We start from the raw sequence: 19,344 nt of genomic DNA on the forward strand, positions 1-19,344 counted from the left end.
ACGTTGACTGTTCCTAATCATACCCTGTCTATCCAGATAATTATATATACCATCTCTAAGAATACTTTCCATTAATTTACCCACCACTGACGTCAAAGTTACAGGCCAATAATTGCTAGGTTTACTCTTAGAACCCATTTTAAACAATAAAACAACATGAGCAATACGCCAATCCTCCGACACCATCTCCGTTTCTAAAGACGTTTGAAATATTTCTGTCAGAGCCCCTGCTATTTCTACACTAACTTCCTTCAAGATCCTAGGGAATATCCTGTCAGGACCTGGAGACTTAACCACTTTTATATTCTTTAAAAGCGCTAATACTTCCTCTTCTTTAATCATCATAGTTTCCATAACTTCCCTACCTGTTTCCCTTACCTTACACAATTCAATATCCTTCTCGTTAGTGAATACCAAAGAAAATAAATTGTTCAAAATCTCCCCCATCTCTTTTGGTTCCACACATAGCTGTCCACTCTGATTCTCTAAGGGACCAATTTTATCCCTCACTATCCTTTTGCTATTAATATAAAGGTAGAAACCCTTGGGATTTATTTTCACCTTACTTGCCAAAGCAACCTCATATCTTCTTTTAGCTTTACTAATTTCTTTCTTAAGATTCTTTTTACATTCTTTATATTCCTCAAGCATCTCATTTACTCCATGCTGCCGATATTTATTGTAGATATCTCTCTTTTTCCAAACCAAGTTTCCAACATCCCTTGAAAACCATGGCTCTCTCAAACTTTTAACCTTTCCTTTCAACCTAACAGGAACATACAGATTCTGTACCCTCAAAATTTCACCTTTAAATGACCTCCATTTCTCTATTACATCCTTCCCATAAAACAAATTGTCCCAATCCACTCCTTCTAACTCCTTTCGCATCTCCTCAAAGTTAGCTTTCCTCCAATCAAAAATCTCAATCCTGGGTCCAGACCTATCCTTCTCCATAATTATATTGAAACTAATGGCATTGTAATCACTGGACCCGAAGTGCTCCCCAACACATACCTCCATCGCCTGACCTATCTCATTCCCTAACAGGAGATCCAACACTGCCCCTTCTCTAGTTGGTACCTCTATGTATTGCTGCAAAAAAACTATCCTGCACACATTTTACGAACTCCAAACTATCCAGCACTTTTACAATATGGGCTTCCCAGTCTATGTGTGGAAAATTAAAATCTCCCACAATCACAACCTTGTGCTTACTACAAATATCTGCTATCTCCTTACAAATTTGCTCCCCATTAGGTGGTCTATAATACACCCCTATAAGTGTTACTACAATTCCTCAATTCCACCCAAATAGCCTCCCTGGACGAGCTCTCTAATCTATCCTGCCAGAGCACCGCTGTAATATTTTCTCTGACAAGCAATGCAACACCTCCCCCTCTTGTCCCTCTGATTCTATCACACCTGAAGCAGCGAAATCCAGGAATATTTAGTTGCCAATCACAATGCATTTAAGAAAGTTTCCACCTCTTGCTCTCTGTTTATCACTAATGGTGCAAACAAATTTACTATCTCCTTTTTCTTCCTTCTCCCCTACATCTGTTCCTACACTCTGGTTCCCCTCCCCCCTTGTATCTAGTTTAAATCCACTGGAGCCTCTCCAGCAAACCTACCTGCAAGAATATTTGTCCCCCTCCAGTTCAGATGTAAACCGTCCCACTGGAAAAGGTCCCACCTTCCCTGGAAAACTGCCCAATTATCTATAAATCTGAAGCCCTCCCTCCTGCATCATGTCCTCAGCCACGTGTTGATCTGCACTATCTTACTATTTCTAAACCCGCCTGCACAAGGCACTGGTAGCAATCCTGAGATTGCTATCCTGGAGGTCTTGTCCTTTAACTTGGTGCCTAACTCCCTAAACTCGTCCTTCAGAACCTCCTCACTCTTCCTACCCACGTAGGGAGATTAGCGTGGGCTACTGAGGTGACTTTAAACTAGAATGGTTGGGGGGTGGGAATCAAATTAAAGAGGCTAGGCGTGAGGAGGTTAGTTCACAACAGAGGGATGGGAACCAGTGCAGAGAGACAGAGGGGTGTAAAGTGAGTGTAGAAGCAAAAAGTACAAAGGAGAAAAGTAAAAATGGCAGGCCGACAAATCCAGGGCAAGCATTAAAAAGGGCCACTTTTCAACATAATTGTACAAGGGCTAAGAGAGTTGTAAAAGAGTGCCTGAAGGCTTTATGTGTCAATGCAAGGAGCATTCGTAATAAGGTGGATGAATTGAAAGTGCAGATTGTTATTAATGATTATGATATAGTTGGGATCACAGAGACATGGCTCCAGGGTGACCAGGGATGGGAGCTCAACGTTCAGGGATATTCAATATTCAGGAGGGATAGACGTGAAGGAAGGGGAGGTGGGGTGGCGTTGCTGGTTAAAGAAGAGATTACCGCAATAGAAAGGAAGGACATAAGCCGGGAAGATGTGGAATCGATATGGGTAGAGCTGCGTAACACTAAGGGGCAGAAGACGCTGGTGGGAGCTGTGTACAGGCCACCTAACAGTAGTAGTGAGGTCGGAGATGGTATTAAACAGGAAATTAGAAATGTGTGCAATAAAGGAACAGCAGTTATAATGGGTGACTTCAATCTACATGTAGACTGGGTGAACCAAATTGGTAAAGGTGCTGAGGAAGAGGATTTCTTGGAATGTATGCGAGATGGTTTTTTGAACCAACATGTCGAGGAACCAACTAGAGAGCAGGCTATTCTGGACTGGGTTTTGAGCAATGAGGAAGGGTTAATTAGCGATCTTGTCGTGAGAGGCCCCTTGGGTAAGAGTGACCATAATATGGTGGAATTCTTCATTAATATGGAGAGTGACATAGTTAATTCAGAAACAAAGGTTCTGAACTTAAAGAAGGGGAACTTTGAAGGTATGAGACGTGAATTAGCTAAGATAGACTGGCAAATGACACTTAAAGGATTGACGGTGGATATGCAATGGCAAGCATTTAAAGGTTGCATGGATGAACTACAACAATTGTTCATCCCAGTTTGGCAAGAGAATAAATCAAGGAAGGTAGTGCACCCGTGGCTGACGAGAAATTAGGGATAGTATCAATTCCAAAGAAGTAGCATACAAATTAGCCAGAGAAAGTGGCTCACCTGAGGACTGGGAGAAATTCAGAGTTCAGCAGAAGAGGACAAAGGGCTTAATTAGGAAGGGGAAAAAAGATTATGAGAGAAAACTGGCGGGGAACATAAAAACGGACTGTAAAAGCTTTTATAGATATGTAAAAAAGAAAAGACTGGTAAAGACAAATGTAGGTCCCCTGCAGACAGAAACAGGTGAATTGATTATGGGGAGCAAGGACATGGCAGACCAATTGAATAATTACTTTGGTTCTGTCTTCACTAAGGAGGACATAAATAATCTTCCAGAAATAGTAAGGGACAGAGGGTCCAGTGAGATGGAGGAACTGAGTGAAATACATGTTAGTAGGGAAGTGGTGTTGGGTAAATTGAAGGGATTGAAGGCAGATAAATCCCCAGGGCCAGATGGTCTGCATCCTAGAGTGCTTAAGGAAGTAGCCCAAGAAATAGTGGATGCATTAGTGATAATTTTTCAAAACTCGTTAGATTCTGGACTAGTTCCTGAGGATTGGAGGGTGGCTAATGTAACCCCACTTTTTAAAAAAGGAGGGAGAGAGAAACCGGGGAATTATAGACCGGTTAGCCTAACGTCGGTGGTGGGGAAACTGCTGGAGTCAGTTATCAAGGATGTGATAACAGCACATTTGGAAAGCAGTGAAATGATCGGACAAAGTCAGCATGGATTTGTGAAAGGAAAATCATGTCTGACGAATCTCATAGAATTTTTTGAGGATGTAACTAGTAGAGTGGATAGGGGAGAACCAGTGGATGTGGTATATTTGGATTTTCAAAAGGCTTTTGACAAGGTCCCACACAGGAGATTAGTGTGCAAACTTAAAGCACACGGTATTGGGGGTAAGGTATTGGTGTGGGTGGAGAATTGGTTAGCAGACAGGAAGCAAAGAGTGGGAATAAACGGGACCTTTTCAGAATGGCAGGCGGTGACTAGTGGGGTACCGCAAGGCTCAGTGCTGGGACCCCAGTTGTTTACAATATATATTAATGACTTGGATGAGGGAATTAAATGCAGCATCTCCAAGTTTGCGGATGACACGAAGCTGGGCGGCAGTGTTAGCAGTGAGGAGGATGCTAAGAGGATGCAGGGTGACTTGGATAGGTTGGGTGAGTGGGCAAACTCAAGGCAGATGCAATTTAATGTGGATAAATGTGAAGTTATCCACTTTGGTGGCAAAAATAGGAAAACAGATTATTATCTGAATGGTGGCCGATTAGGAAAAGGGGAGGTGCAACGAGACCTGGGTGTCATTATACACCAGTCATTGAAAGTGGGCATGCAGGTACAGCAGGCGGTGAAAAAGGCGAATGGTATGCTGGCATTTATAGCGAGAGGATTCGAGTACAGGAGCAGGGAGGTACTACTGCAGTTGTACAAGGCCTTGGTGAGACCACACCTGGAGTATTGTGTGCAGTTTTGGTCCCCTAATCTGAGGAAAGACATCTTTGCCATAGAGGGAGTACAAAGAAGGTTCACCAGATTGATTCCTGGGATGGCAGGACTTTCATATGAAGAAAGACTGGATGAACTGGACTTGTACTCGTTGCAATTTAGAAGATTGAGGGGGGGATCTGATTGAAACGTATAAGATCCTAAAGGGATTGGACAGGCTCGATGCAGGAAGATTGTTCCCGATGTTGGGGAAGTCCAGAACGAGGGGTCACAGTTTGAGGATAGAGGGGAAGCCTTTTAGGACCGAGATTAGGAAAAACTTCTTCACACAGAGAGTGGTGAATCTGTGGAATTCTCTGCCACAGCAAACTGTTGAGGCCAGTTCATTGGCTATGTTTAAGAGGGAGTTAGATATGGCCCTTGTGGCTACAGGGGTCAGGGGGTATGGAGGGAAGGCTGGGGCGGGGTTCTGAGTTGGATGATCAGCCATGATCATAATAAATGGCGGTGCAGGCTCGAAGGGCCGAATGGCCTACTCCTGCACCTATTTTCTATGTTTCTATGTAATTGGTCCCTACATGAACCACGACATCTGGCTGCTCACCCTCCCTCTTGAGAATACTGAGAATTTGATACTGTGACCAGAGGACACAGCCTCAGAATAGAAGGGTATGCATTTAGAATGGAGATGAGGAGGAACTCCTTTAGCCAGCAGGTGGTGAATCTGTGAAATTTATGCCACAGACAGCTGTGGAGGCCAAGTCTTTATGTATATTTAAGGCAGAAGTTAGTAGATTCTTGATTGGTCAGGGCATGAAGGGGATAGATGGGGAAGGCAGGAGATTAGGGCTGAGAGGAAAATTGGATCTGTCTTGAGCAAATGGTGGAGCAGACTCGATGGGCCAAATGGCCTAATTCTGCTCCCACATCTTATGATCTTACAGTCTTAAGCTGTACCTGAGCCCAGAGACATCTCCTTCCAGGTTTTTGTATTTTCTGGTAAATGGGGTGGGGGGGGGGGGACAGAATGCCTGGGTGAATGGTGTGTTTGATTATATTGGCTTTTTTATTGAGGCAGCAAAGAGTATAAGTGGTTTAGGGAGAGGAGGTTGGTTTCTGTGAAGAGCTGAGCTGTACCTATAGCTCTCCAGAGTTTTCAAACATTGCTGATGCTGGAAATCTTGAGCAACACACACAAAATGCTGAAGGAACCCAGCCTGATAAGGGTCTTGGGCGGAAATATTGACTGTTTATTTCCCTCCATAGATGCTTACTGACCGCTGGCTTTCTCCAGCATCTTGTGTGTGTTGCTCTACAGTTTCTTGTAATCATGGACAGAGCAATTGCCATACTAAGCCATGATGCATCAGATAGAATCCTTTGTCTGGTTCACATATAAACATTAGTGTGAGGTAAAGGGACAAGCTGAATTTCTTTATCCTTTTTTTTTATAGGCCTAGATGCCCTTGTGAATGAAAGTTGAGGTTTCATCATCTTGACAATGGTCTTTCATTTAAAACCACTTTACTGCGTTCTTGTCTATGATGTTCGCTCAATGTCTGGAAATATTAAGTATGTTTACTTTGAATGAACAATGAAAATTCCAACAGCCCTCCAAAATAGAAAATTCCAAAGGTTCATCATCCTCTGATGAAGAAATTTCTCTTCTTAAACAACCTACTCTTTATTCACAAACTGTAGCCCATGGTCCTAGACTCCTCCCTCATTCAGGAAAACAGCGTTCCTGCATCTAACACATCAAAACTGTTATGATTTTTGTAAGTTTTGATGAGAACTTCTCTCATTCCAATATTGTCCTAGTCTACTTAACATCTTGTTTGACAAACCTGCCATTCCTCGAAGCAGTCTGATGAATGTTTCCAGCAAGTACATTCTTTCTTAGGCCAAAACAATACATGCTACTCTAACTGAGGTTTCACTGAGGCCCTATACATTTGTAATTGGATCTTTACTCTTGTCACTTCTGTTCCTTTTTTGTTCTATGTTATATGAAAGATGTGTTCTGAGATTGTTTGCATCCTTTTTTTAAGCTGTTCTGCCACTTACAATTTGTTTATATAATTTTGCAAGTACTTGTGGAAATATTTTTTCCTTGTATCTTGATTTATTGTTGTTTCTACAACTTTAATTGAAGTTATTCAAATTCAAAGTAGCAACTTTTCAAACTACAGAAGCAAACCAAGCATCTTGTGCACAGACAATAAAACCCTAAAATACTTTTCGGTCCATCGAATCTACTCTACTATTTGACATGGCTCACTTGTACGTCCTTGCAAACCCTTTCTCTTGCCTTCTCCCTATAACATTTTATGCCCTTAATAATCAAGAAACTATCAACCTCCATTTTAAATATACTTGATGACTTGGTTTCCACAGCACCTGTGACAATTAATTCCACTAACTCACCATGCTCTGGTTAAAAAAATTCCTCCTCATCTCTGCTCCAAAAGGTTGCCTTTTTATTCTGAACCTGTGCTGTCTGGTTCTAGGTTTTACCACTATTCGAAACATCTTCTTTATGTCCACTCTGTCTTTTCAGTATTAGGTAGGTCTCAATGAGATTCCCATTCAGTCTTCTAAACTCCAGTGAGCACAGGCCTGGAGCCATCAATTACTCCTTGTATGTTAACACTTTAAGTCCTGGGCTCATTCTCATGAACCTTCTCTAGGCATTCTCCAGTGCTGGCAGATCCTTTCTTAGATGTGGGCCCAAAACTGATCATAATATTCCAAATGTGATTTGACCAATACCTTACAAAGCCCCGGTATAGGTCCACAATCCCTTATCCGAAATTCTTGGGGTCAGTTACATTCCGGAATTCAGAATTTTTCGGATTTCAGAAAATTGATAATTATATTGATAATTACCCTGCCTCAGTGCAGGTGGACTTTAAGACCCGAGGGAGCTCATATGCAGCATCTTTGTCAAGGGCCTTCTGAAAATCCAAGCACACAGACTCTGCTTTGTCTATCTTGCCTGTTATTTCCTCAAAGGATTCCAACAGATCTGTCAGGCAAGATTTCCCTTAAGGAAACCATGCTGACTTTAGCGTATTCTATCATGTGCTTCCAAGTACCCTTAAACTTCGTCCTTAACAACAGGCTCTAGCATCTTGACAACTTCTGAAGTCAGGCTAACTGTCCTATAATTTCCTGTCTTTTGCCTCCCTCCCTTCCTAAAGAGTGGAGTGACATTTACAGTGCTCCAGAACCATCTCTAACATCTTGTAGTTCTTGAAAGATCACTGCAAAAGCCTTCACAATCTCCTCAGCTGTCTCTGTCAGAACTTTCAGCTTCCCAAGCTTCTAGAAAATGTTTTGTAGAATTTTGTAAAAAAAATGAAGTTAGTTGTGAATACCAAATAAACACCAGTGTTGTCACAGTGGACAAGACCAGCAAAATGACTAGTTTCTTGACAACCTGCAGCAAATGTAATTCAAGGCTTCACTGCAGTCTGCTAAGATTGGCTAACATTTTTGCAGAATTTTTGTTTTCTAGTTTTAATTTGGATTCTTAAGTTAACACACTTGTATGTTTTTTTAAAAAAATGCCGATTTTGTTCAATGGGATTTTCATATGGCATGAAATAGAATCATGAAATATTGGACCTTTTGATGCAAGGTCATTGACTGGAAACATTAAATTTTGCATATGGAAGTGTTAAAGCTTTAGGTTAGGGAAATGGCAGTTGCAGTCACAATGTTATCAGCTTTACTGTTTTAACAAATTTCTGCTTGTGTTTTCAAACAGGGAAAAGTTCATCTGGAAGTTAAGCTTAATGAACTTATAAGAGAAACAGGATTGGTTTGTCAACAGCTAGTGGTACGGTAAGTACAAATATGACAGAATGACCAATAATTACATATTTAGCATTAATTAAGCTTTTTTTCATTTTGATTGATACTTGATAATTATCTCAGCATTCTAAGGAATTGTTCTTGTGCCTTTTATAAGTTTTGGTTTCAAGAACAGAAATATAAATTTTAGAATAAAACTTCAAGATTTTTGGACATTATGGTTACTGAGAGGTTCTGAGGTAGCGGATTGATACAGAAATCGAGCAGTAAGGTAAAAGATTGGGTGTGATCTTGTATGTTGGAATCAGAATGAAGTGCTCAATTGGCTTGTATTTCGTAAGACTGGTGCATTTTACAGATAGCATTAATTTTGGCTTTACTGTGTTAATTTTAATTCACAAATGTGAAATGAGCCCATGGTGAGTTTTCGTTGCTAAATTGATATGCCAGTGTAGCATGCAGTTTTGCCGGGAAGCTGCAGTGAGGTGGATCTTGTGGCTGACTAAAAACTTGATTTGGGTGAAGAGCTACAGGAAATGTATGATTGAAGAAAGGGTGTGTGAAGGGGGGGGGAGGAGATGAATGGAAATAGAAGTTTGAAAATCACTGTGGTTTAAGGGATTTTTTACATTTTCTACAGACCACAGACAGCTCGATTGGAAAGCCATCCCAGCTGAACATACATTTAGTATATTATGTTGAATCTTTGAAGAGTTGGTTTCATCATTAGGTTAACTTAACTGAAATTATTTGCACAGAATTGGATCTATTTCTACAGATTTCAATATATTGCTGTCAGTAATTGCTTTGTTGGAGCAGAACAATCCCTGACTGATAAATACTCAAAACTCATGTTGCCATCCTGTTCAATTGGATGATCTTGAACAGGATTCGCACTGCCATTGACCCTACGCTAAGATTCGATCAGAATGGCTTTTGGCAGAAGTGCACAACAGTATGCAAATACTTGCTGTTTGTAGAATCATCGAGGAAGTCAAGAAGAACAACCTACCGGTTGTGCTTACTTACATCAATTTTCGCAAAGCTTTTGACTCCATTCACCGAGGTAAGATGCTGAAGATCCTGAAAGCTTACAGAGTGCTAGACTGTCTACTGAGAGCAATAGAGTCCAGCTATACCAAAACCATGGCAGAAGTTTTATCACCAGATGGAGAAACAGCAGTGTTCGAGCTCCTAGCTGGTGTGCTGCAAGGAGACACTTTGGCACCTTACATCTTTATAATCGTCCTTGATTACACTCTACGTCAAGCTACCAAAGAGCATGACAAGCTTGGTTTTTACCATAAAACCAGGACGAACCAAAAGGGTCAGACCAGTTACACTCAGATCTCGATTTTGCAGATGACACAGTCCTGCTCTCTGACCAGTTGGGGGAAGCACAGCAGCTACTGACAAAAGTGGAAATTGAGTGCAATAAAGTTGGACTTCACCTAAACGCTAAAAAGACAGAGTACATGGCGTTTAACTGCGACGAAGGTACTCTCAAGACCGTAAAGAATGATACCATTAAGAAAGTTTTTGACTGCAAGTACCTCGGGTCAAGAATGATGAGTTCGGAGAAGGACATAAAGATACGGAAGGCGCTGGTGTGGAGGGCTGTGAACGACGTGGAGGAAATCTTGAAGTCGAACCTAACCAGAGGGCTTAAAAAGAGGATCTTCATAGCAGTCATAGAGTCCATTCTCACGTACGGATGAGAGACATGGACACTCACCAAGACTATGCGAAAGTCTCTAGATGGTTGCTATACACAAATACTCCAGATGGCTCTTGACATGAGTTGGCAACAGCACATGAGGAACGTCGAGCTCTTTGATGACCTACCGATGCTCACCACTAAAATCGAGGCGAGAAGACTGCAACTAGCGGGGCACTGTCTGCGCCACCCCGAGCTACCTGCCAGCCTAGTCATCATCTGGGAGGCCAAGTATGGGAGGATGAACCCTGGGCGCCCTCCCAAGACTATGGTCAACACGCTCCAAGAAGACAGCAGCGCGGCTAACGTAGATGAACTGAACACACTGATGCCGGCCCCCTAGGCCTGAGTCGATGTAGTAGTAGTAGCACGTTGCCATAATAGTTCATTTTCAGCTGGGTGTGCAACATTAATTCTGTTTATCCAGTAAGGCACTGAAACTCATTTTAGCATGAGATCCTCTGTCTGGAACTGTTTACTCCTCTCTCTCTTCCTATTTACTGCAAAGAAAATTTTTGTCATGATAGTTCCAATGTAACTGGAATTTGTGTGTTACTTATTACCTTTTGTTCTCTTTGGCCTGTTCTTAATTTGTTACTTCCATGCAGTGTTTCAACAAGCAATTCACTTTTTTCAAAAAAATGTGATTTTTTTTTTTCAGTCTTTATTTCATGTGAGATTTGGGAAGTTCTTCCCAATAAATAGGTGCAGTTTCCAACAGTGGCTTTCGCAATTCAAAAATACTTCAGTAGCTTAATTTGTTAATCCTGAAGTCACAAAACATAGCATATAATGTAAGTCTGACTTTTTTTGGTCCTTCTGAGCAGGTGCAGTTATTTCCTTAAGTTTATTTCTTTGTGATTTTTATTTAGGATTATTTCTTTATGTTAGAAGTATTGTTTCTACTGTGCATGAAACTGTTAATGTATTATGATTGTGAGCCGTACTAAGTTAGCTGGATGCAATCTTTCTTGGTTGCAGGTTGTTTCCGAATGTCAATCAATGTATTTAAAGCATTAGTGTGCATCTTATGACTAAGGTTAGTATCTGATCCATTTCAGGTACAGTTGTTTACATTCTTGCCGCAATAAAGAAACTAATGCTGCTGGAATAATCTACTACATGCATATACATTATAATCTTTTATTTTTCAGATGTGTCTCTTTGTAGCTACTATTTCCTGTCTATTAGTGTACCATTTTTTAAAAGAAATAAAGCTGACCGATTTTTCCTTCCATTGTAAGGACAAAGGTTTAATTTCCAGTTAAGTGCTGAATTAACTCATCTCATTTAAGTCAGCAAGTGACCTGAATTATGTCATCGAATGTTGATCAGGTGTCCAACTTTATGTTTGCTATTCATCACTTGTGGAAGTGAGGGGTGATGTTGAATATTTTGTGCTTGCCTATGAGGCCTTGTGTATAAAGAGCCTACCATTGCATGTTAGCAAGACTCACTTGAATTTGGCAATTTGATCAAAGTATTGGAAGGTGACTAGACCTGTGGAACCATAATAAGAATTTTGATTTCACCTTACGGAAAGGAGTGGTGAAGGGGTGCACTGTGTAGTTGGGAGCAGTGCAATAGAGTAGTACCTGTCTTGTGTAAAGTACAAAGCAAAACCTTAAATCTGTTTTAATTTTACTTTGGTTTCTCTGCCAAAAAGAAGCTTGAATTTTCGGAAGAATATTTTCAAATGAAAATAGTTACCCGAAGATTTCACCAACATTACATCCAGTTAAGCCTTTTTGAACATTGTCTTCTGGTGGAAATCTTTTGGTGAAAAGTTACACTGGGCAACAAATCTGTAAATCTTCTTGTCATATGATTCAGTAGAACCATCTAACTTGGACCCACCGGAAGCACTTCAGTTTTTCAGTGATCAGTTTCAAAGCTTTTTTAAAACGAATCGTTTTTCTTGCAACACTTCAGCATTTATCCTCAGTGCTGCTAGGACATGAGTCAACTGGCAATGAGCCATCTTTGTTCAGCATCTTTATTCAGGCAAATTCAAACTTGCCACTTCAGTTCCAAATGTCTGTTCAAGTTCATGTTTAATTATTATTCAATCATACATGAATATAGCTAAATGAAACAGCGTTCCTCTGGAGCCAAGGTACAAAACACAGTACCAACAGTCATACACAGCACAAGGCAAACATAGCATGTATAAGATAGCAGTAAAATATAGTCGCTAGCTGGAAGCACTCTTCCTTGTGAACATCTTCCTAATGTGAATCAATGCACATGTGATGCTATTTGCTGAGAACAATTAGCATTAGACTCCAGTTTATAGAGGGCTTAATTTTGTAGTTATAGAGGATATCATGCTTATACAGCATTAGACTCCATTTTATAGAGGACAAAAGTACTTGAGAGCCTGATGTATAGTACTGTATAAAAGTCTTAAGCACAATATATATAGCTAGGGTTGCCCTAAGACCTTTGCACAGTGCTGTTTCTGTCAACATGGAGCAGAAAGCAAGTTTGTAAATCTGGCAGGAGCAAAGAATGTTGAGAGTGGATTGTCGTAGGAGGAGTGTGGGCAGGTGGCAGAGAAGGTGTGTCAGGCGGTGGTGTAGTTGCAGACATACCCAGTCCTGAGACACAGGCAAGGTCATTTCATTCCAAACAATTGGTTTATTGATCAGGACATAATGTCTTTCTGGTGCTTACTCTTCCTTCCCCTCTTCCCAACCATGATGCCCCTCTCCCTGCCCCCTTCCCACTCTCAGTCCACAATAGAGACCCGCATCAGAATCAGGTTTATTATCACTCACATAGGTCATGGTTTTTTTTGTGTGGCATCAGTACAGTGCAATAGATTTTGAATGGTTATAGGCAAGAATTTATGAGTTTCTCCAAAGAGGCATAGGAAAAGAGGAGCTGCAGTAAACCTGTTTCACCAGTTAATTTCAGTGCTATACTCTTAATATTTTCCCATACCCTTTAATATGTCTAATCCCTGGAAATTTATTTGCATTTGATATATTCAGTGACTTAGCATCCTTGGCTTTCTGTGGTGAGCAATACCACTAGTTCTTTACCCTCTGAACGGGGCAAAAACATCTAATTTCAGTCCTAGATATCTTGCACCATATTCTGCAACTGTGAACTTGGGTTTTAGACTCCTCTCCCTTAGGATATTTTATATTTTTTAATGATCTTCCCATCATACATTTAAATTAATGAATCCATGCTTGGTCAGCCCAATTTGTTTTCGTATAACAGTTCTGCTATGCCAGTAGTTGGTCTGGTTAAACTTCAGTACACTCCCTGTACGACAGATACTTACATAGGAGTTCATACTGCTTCAGATGCAACCTGACCTATATAATCTCAGTAAGGTATCTTGGCTTATATATTCAAGAACCCGAACAATGAAAGTCTATATTCCATTTGCTGCTATAATTGCTTGCTGCTGTTGCAAGCTTATTCCATGTGACTGGTCTTCAATGACACCTAGGTCTCTGTGCGCCAATATTTTCCAATCTATCACAGTTTACATAATACTCTGCATAAAGCCACTGTTAATGGTAACATTTTGACGTACAATCTCCACTCTTGTCATTATGATAGCTGTGTTTAAAAAAAACACTATTGTTTAAATTTGCTTATTGGGTAATAGGAAGGAACTAGGTCTTTGAAAAAAGTGGGATAGTTTAGAGTTCACTTTTCAGAACATTGTGTTTGTGTGATGTACTGCTTTCTGGCTAAAGGCTTTGTGACTTTATTCCTTGGAGAATTTGTATTGTAATAAAACCTTGTGTAATACTCATTCAGGGCTTCTGATGTATAGTTACCGATGAAATTATTTTCTTTTCTGTGACATCTGCCTTATTTCCGCGGTAATGTTACTGAGTTCAATGGAATGCATATCAAGCATGCACTTTGTTTTATTATATAGGTACATTGGAAACATTGCATTTTGGGGGAAAAAATGTCGCAAATTGAAAGCAGCATTTTCCACTGGCATATCAGATAGCCAGGTTTCTGTGCTTTGAAAAATACTTTTGATAATAAAAGTGAATTTAATAAACAGATCTTGTTAATGTAGTGTCTTCTGTGTATTCCAGAGGTGCAGACAAAAATGGAGGCAACCATATAATGTGAACAAAAATTTTAGTGAAAAAGAGGGAGGGAAAGGTGAGCATTTCAGAAGTATCTCTCGGGATGACTGGGGTGGGATCAGTATCCAGAGCCAAAGGAATAGGGTGGTGGTAGAGCATGTAAGATAGTTAGGGTGGTGATGCTGGAAAGTAATTTAAATATCAAAATTAAAGGAGAAGTTGGGGTTCTTGAAGCCTGTGTGGATCTGTATGAAAACTAGAATTGGCAGCAGTTGCTTTGGGATAAGTTGAAATTTAACGGCAATGAAGAGGCCAACCAACTGCGCATTAAAATATTCACAGTTGGAACTAATGAAAAACATTAAAAGGTGTTCAGTAGTGATCAAGATGAGCGTGGTTGGGGGTAAAAGTAGTTGATCTCCATGATGGGCCTTGGCTTGCTGTCTCATTCACTCTAAAGACCACTCTACGTATAGAAAATATAATTGATATGTTTAAAGTTTTGTAGTAGCATCCCAATATCATTGATTTGATGATTCATGAGGAAATTGCTTGATCAAGCAAAATGCTTATGGTATTGAGGCAATGCATGGTTCAAAGAGATTTCCAAGAGTTGACTGGTATAAGAATACGTATAGGAACTCATTTTAAACATTTCCTCTCTTCTTCTATAAACCTATTTCATCGCAGCCAACTCTTTGTTTACATGTAAAGAATTAGTTTCAGAAGCATAATCAAGAAGAGTAAAATGCAGGAGAAGGGATGTTTTCAATTGCACTTTAATCCTGATTATTTTATCAGGATAGAATGGTTTCTCAATCATGGGAGGCAACCATACAGTGATGTTCAGGTAAATAGTGAACATTAGCTCAAGGTGTATTTCCATCTTGAAGCATGTAATAAATAACATTTATTATGCATTACACTTAACAAGAATTACAAGAAATTTACAGATTAATAAATTGAGCCAGGTAGGAAACTTGCGTATATCTGGTTCATAATCTGGATTTTAAACCCTAAAAAAAAGGTTAATTACTCAGTTTTATGACATAATTTTGAGCTCTGGTGTTTTGGAACTGCAAATTGGGTCAATTCCCATTTCTTTCACACGTCACCCCTACCACAATATTAGGAATATATCAATTTTTGCTTTGCGTGGCCTTGCAGATGCCTGTAAAACCTAAAAACTTTATGGAAGAGCCATTCTTTGAGAATGTGGTGAACCACTACTGAATCTATTCAGTCATATGTCCTGCACAACCACATTAACTATTTGATAGTGCTTTGGAGCAGCAGATCTGTTGTGCACATTCTAAGCAGAATTATGCAGGTGGTTAAAATGGATTAATAAATTCACTTGAAATAACAAAATCATAGAGTTTGTTGCAGTAGAGTGTTTCAGGGAACTATTCAAGAAGGGGGAGAGAAGAGAAATGTAGTGGTAATTGGGAACCTCTATATACTATCTATCACTAAAGAGGTAGTACTGAGCAAACTTGTGGGCCTAAAGGTAGACAAGTCCTTTGGTCCTGATGGAATGCATTCCAGGGTACTGACAGAAATGGCAGAGGTTATAGTTGAGGCTTTGGTGATGATTTATCAAAATTCTCTGGACTTTGGGCAGGTCCTGGCAAATTTGAAGAAGTTAAATGTCACACCACTGTTCAAAAAAGGATGTAGGCAAAAGGCAGGTAACTACAGGCCAGTTAGTTTAACATCTGTAGCTGGGAAAATGCTTCAAGCTATCGTTAAAGAAGAAATAGTGAGGCATCTGGAAAGAAATGAATCCACCAGGCAGGTGCAACATGGATACAGCAAAGGCAAGTCTTGTTTAACAAATTTACTGAAGTTCTTTGAGGATATAACAAGCGCAATGGATAGAGGGGAACAGATAGATGTTATTTACTCAGATTTCCAGAAGGCGTTTGATAAGGTGCCACATAAAAGACTTATCCATAAGATTAGGATGTATAGAGTTGGGGTGATGTATTAGCATGGATAGAGAATTGGTTAACTAATAGAAAGCAGAGAGTTGGGATACATGGGTGTTTCTCCATGCAAATTTCTCCATTAACTGGACACCTTGAATTCTTCAGGATTACTTCTTAAGTAATGAGTACAATGACCACATGATTATTCTCTATTCATGGCTTATAGGCTGTGCCGAAAGAGAGATGATTAAAAATAATGCATATATTCTTAGGAAAGAATGACAATGTTGTCACATTCTGCAGTAGCCCTGAAAATAGCTTCTGGCCAGCTTGGGCATGTTTTTGTTTTTTTTTAAAAAAAGGTTCTGTTATGATTTTTTAATCCTTCCCTAGTTCTGTTACTGCCCTGGTATCTCTCCTTCCGCTTCGTAATTGTAACAAATTGGTCTGCATATGGAAATGGTACTGGACTATGTTATTGTGAATGCAACTTTACAAAATTCCTTAAATAAAAATGAAAAGTGAAATAAACAACGCAATCTTCAATGGAAAGTGAATATTGTATACTTATGGGCTATATAATAAAATAGTCCAAAAGATAAATAGTTTTTAGCTAACTGATCAGATGCTTTGATAAAGTAACAGATGATTGAAAGCAAATGTTGTAGATGTGGGCTTTAAAATGGCCGTTTATTAAAAATACTACACAAAAGACCAGGCAAAATTCAAAGCTGAGGATTAAAGGAGAACAGCGACGCAATAGTGTTTCATGTCCACAATGTGCAATGGTGCTGGTGTTGAGGCCAGTGCTCATTTTGTGCAATCATGGTTGGTATATCATAAGATGCAACTTGAAAATGTAAGTATATATGAAGCATGAAAACTTTGTTAACATGGAGTTTCAAGAAAATGTGATTTTGTGTAAGAACAGGCACAAGTTAGAAGGATTTTAACACAAGTATGGAGTGATAAATTTTGGTAGGAAATGTGTGCAGCGATGCAAGTTCATGAGGCATAGCATATTTGAAGGGGTGCAAGAATAATGAGGGTTGGTTATCTATTTGTACTCTAATTGTTTAGTAAGAAATAGATGCAGTCGTAGGCTGTTCAGCCCCTTGTGCGTCCCTGCCTACCCTCCCCAGTCCCAATGATCTTTTACCACGTACCCCATATCCCTTGGTTCCATTTATATCCAGAAACTCAGTGACATCTCTTGAATATACTCAGTGACAGAGTCTGCACAGCCTTCTTGGGTAAATTCGCTGCCTTTTAGACAATTTGTTTTAAAATCTCAGTCCTGAGTGGTACAACTCCTTGAGATTATGACTTCTGGTTCCTGACCATCCCGCTGAGGAAGAAATATTTCTACATCAACACAGTCAAGTTCGCTACTTACTTTGCAGGCTTTGAATAGCCCTTTCAGTCTTCTAAGCTGAAATGAGTATGGACCCAATCTGTTTAATTTGCTGTCATGGGACAAATCCTTGAGTCAATCTCTATTTCTGCTGCACTCAGACTGGTATTTATTATAAGTACGATATCTTTACTCGCATACAGAAATCCTCTTGCAGTAAGATCAACACACATTCCAAAATGCTTTCTGTTCTTCCAGTAGTTTGTGTGCAAAGACTGTCAGGTTCTTTTGAACACACATAATTTTCAATCTTTCACAAATGAAAAAAAAAATTGCTTTCCTAGTTTTGCCACCTTGGATCTGTGACACTTGGTACCCTTAGCAGTTGAGAAAGCAGTTGCATCTGTTACTGAGATTGGATTTGGTCTCAATAGTTCAGCTGGTCTTAGCTTACACAAAGTATTCTTAATGTAGACTAATTTAACACCATTGGCCAATGAAATTATTAATTAAGAGTGCAAACTTAAAATAGTTGTTGACCTGCAAATCTAGTTTTAATTCCTTTTTAATTAATGAAGATAAGTTATGTGATCTGACTAAGTAATTAGATTTTTTGCTAAATTTCACTGATTAAAATACTGCTGCATTTCGTGAGAACTTCACCAACTTCTGCATTGAGTACAGATGACATTTGCTTACAGGAAGTCTCTTATCATTTGCTAAATGATGGCTAATATCTTGTGGCTAAAATATTTAACACTGAAAACATTAATCTTGCTGAAGTCTTAAAAAATAATCTTTTTAGTAGGGTAATGTAGGAGTATGTTTTAACATGGTTTTAATATCAAATTTAGCTTTATGTTACAGATATTTTAATTGAAGCAGATACATTTAACTTCTATTAGAACACAATGCATATCGTGTAGAGTATAAGCATTTGCACAATGGATGACAGCTTCATTCAGTTGCTTTCAGTTGAATTATCTTCATATCAACTTTGGCTTCAATCAAGTCTTCAGAGTTTTCAGTTATTTGCCATTTTGTGCTGTATTATAAACTACAAATATTTATATTAATTTATGGATTTTGTTATTTCAAGTGAATTTTTAATCCATTTTAACCTTGTGCATAATTCTGCTTAGTACGTGTGCAATAGATCTCCTGTTCCTAAGCACTACAAAATAATTAATGTGGTTGTGCAGGACATCTGACAGAATAGATTCAGTAGTGGTTCACCACGTTCTCAAAGAATGGCCCCTCCATAAAGTTTTTAGCTTTTACAGGCATCAGCAGGGCCACACAAAGCAAAAATTGATGCATTCATAAGATTGTGGTGGGGTGGTATGTGAAAGAAATGGGAATTGACCCAAGTTGCATCATTATTTATATAAAAAAGTGACTATCTTGATAAATTTTAATTCTGAGCTTGTTGCTGTTCATTGACACTCCCCGCCACGATGTAATTTTGTTTGAATTTGCATTAGTTATTGACCCTAAGTTGTCAATCTGCATTAGTAACCATTCTGATCATAGCAACAGTCCCTGAATCTTAATTTTAGCATTTGATGATATTAAAAGTCTGATGATTGCCTACTTACCAAGATGTTATTATTTAGAAAATGTTTTCTGCTGGTAATTGGCTTTATTGTGTAAGTAATAACAATAATAGTAATAACATTGAATTTATCTGTAATTGTTTTGTCACTTTTTAGCAATCTGAACAGCTTGCTACTGCACGTCACTTTATCAATGCAGCCCATTTTAACCATTGACTTTCAGTTATTCTCCTAACATTGATGGTATTTAAGAAAAAAGTCAGCTCAGCCACTGCTTTTTCATTGTGATGACAATTTATGACAAATCATATATATATGTAATCCTTCATTGTACATTCGCTATTTTTTTAAATAATTAAAACAGGACCTAAAGATAT

General features: G+C 39.2%; 1 protein-coding gene across 1 annotated transcript in view; it reads left to right on the plus strand.

The window, feature by feature from the left end:
• Positions 1–19,344, plus strand: part of rasa2 (RAS p21 protein activator 2) — a 179,277-nt gene that overhangs the window by 81,575 nt on the left and 78,358 nt on the right. The window contains exon 5 of the mRNA XM_063045475.1: positions 8,293–8,369. Coding sequence (XP_062901545.1) covers positions 8,293–8,369 — 77 coding nt within the window. The remainder of the gene's footprint in view (positions 1–8,292; positions 8,370–19,344) is intronic.

The sequence above is a fragment of the Mobula hypostoma genome, chromosome 4, assembly GCF_963921235.1.
Source record: "Mobula hypostoma chromosome 4, sMobHyp1.1, whole genome shotgun sequence".
Taxonomy (NCBI): Eukaryota; Metazoa; Chordata; class Chondrichthyes; order Myliobatiformes; family Myliobatidae; genus Mobula; species Mobula hypostoma.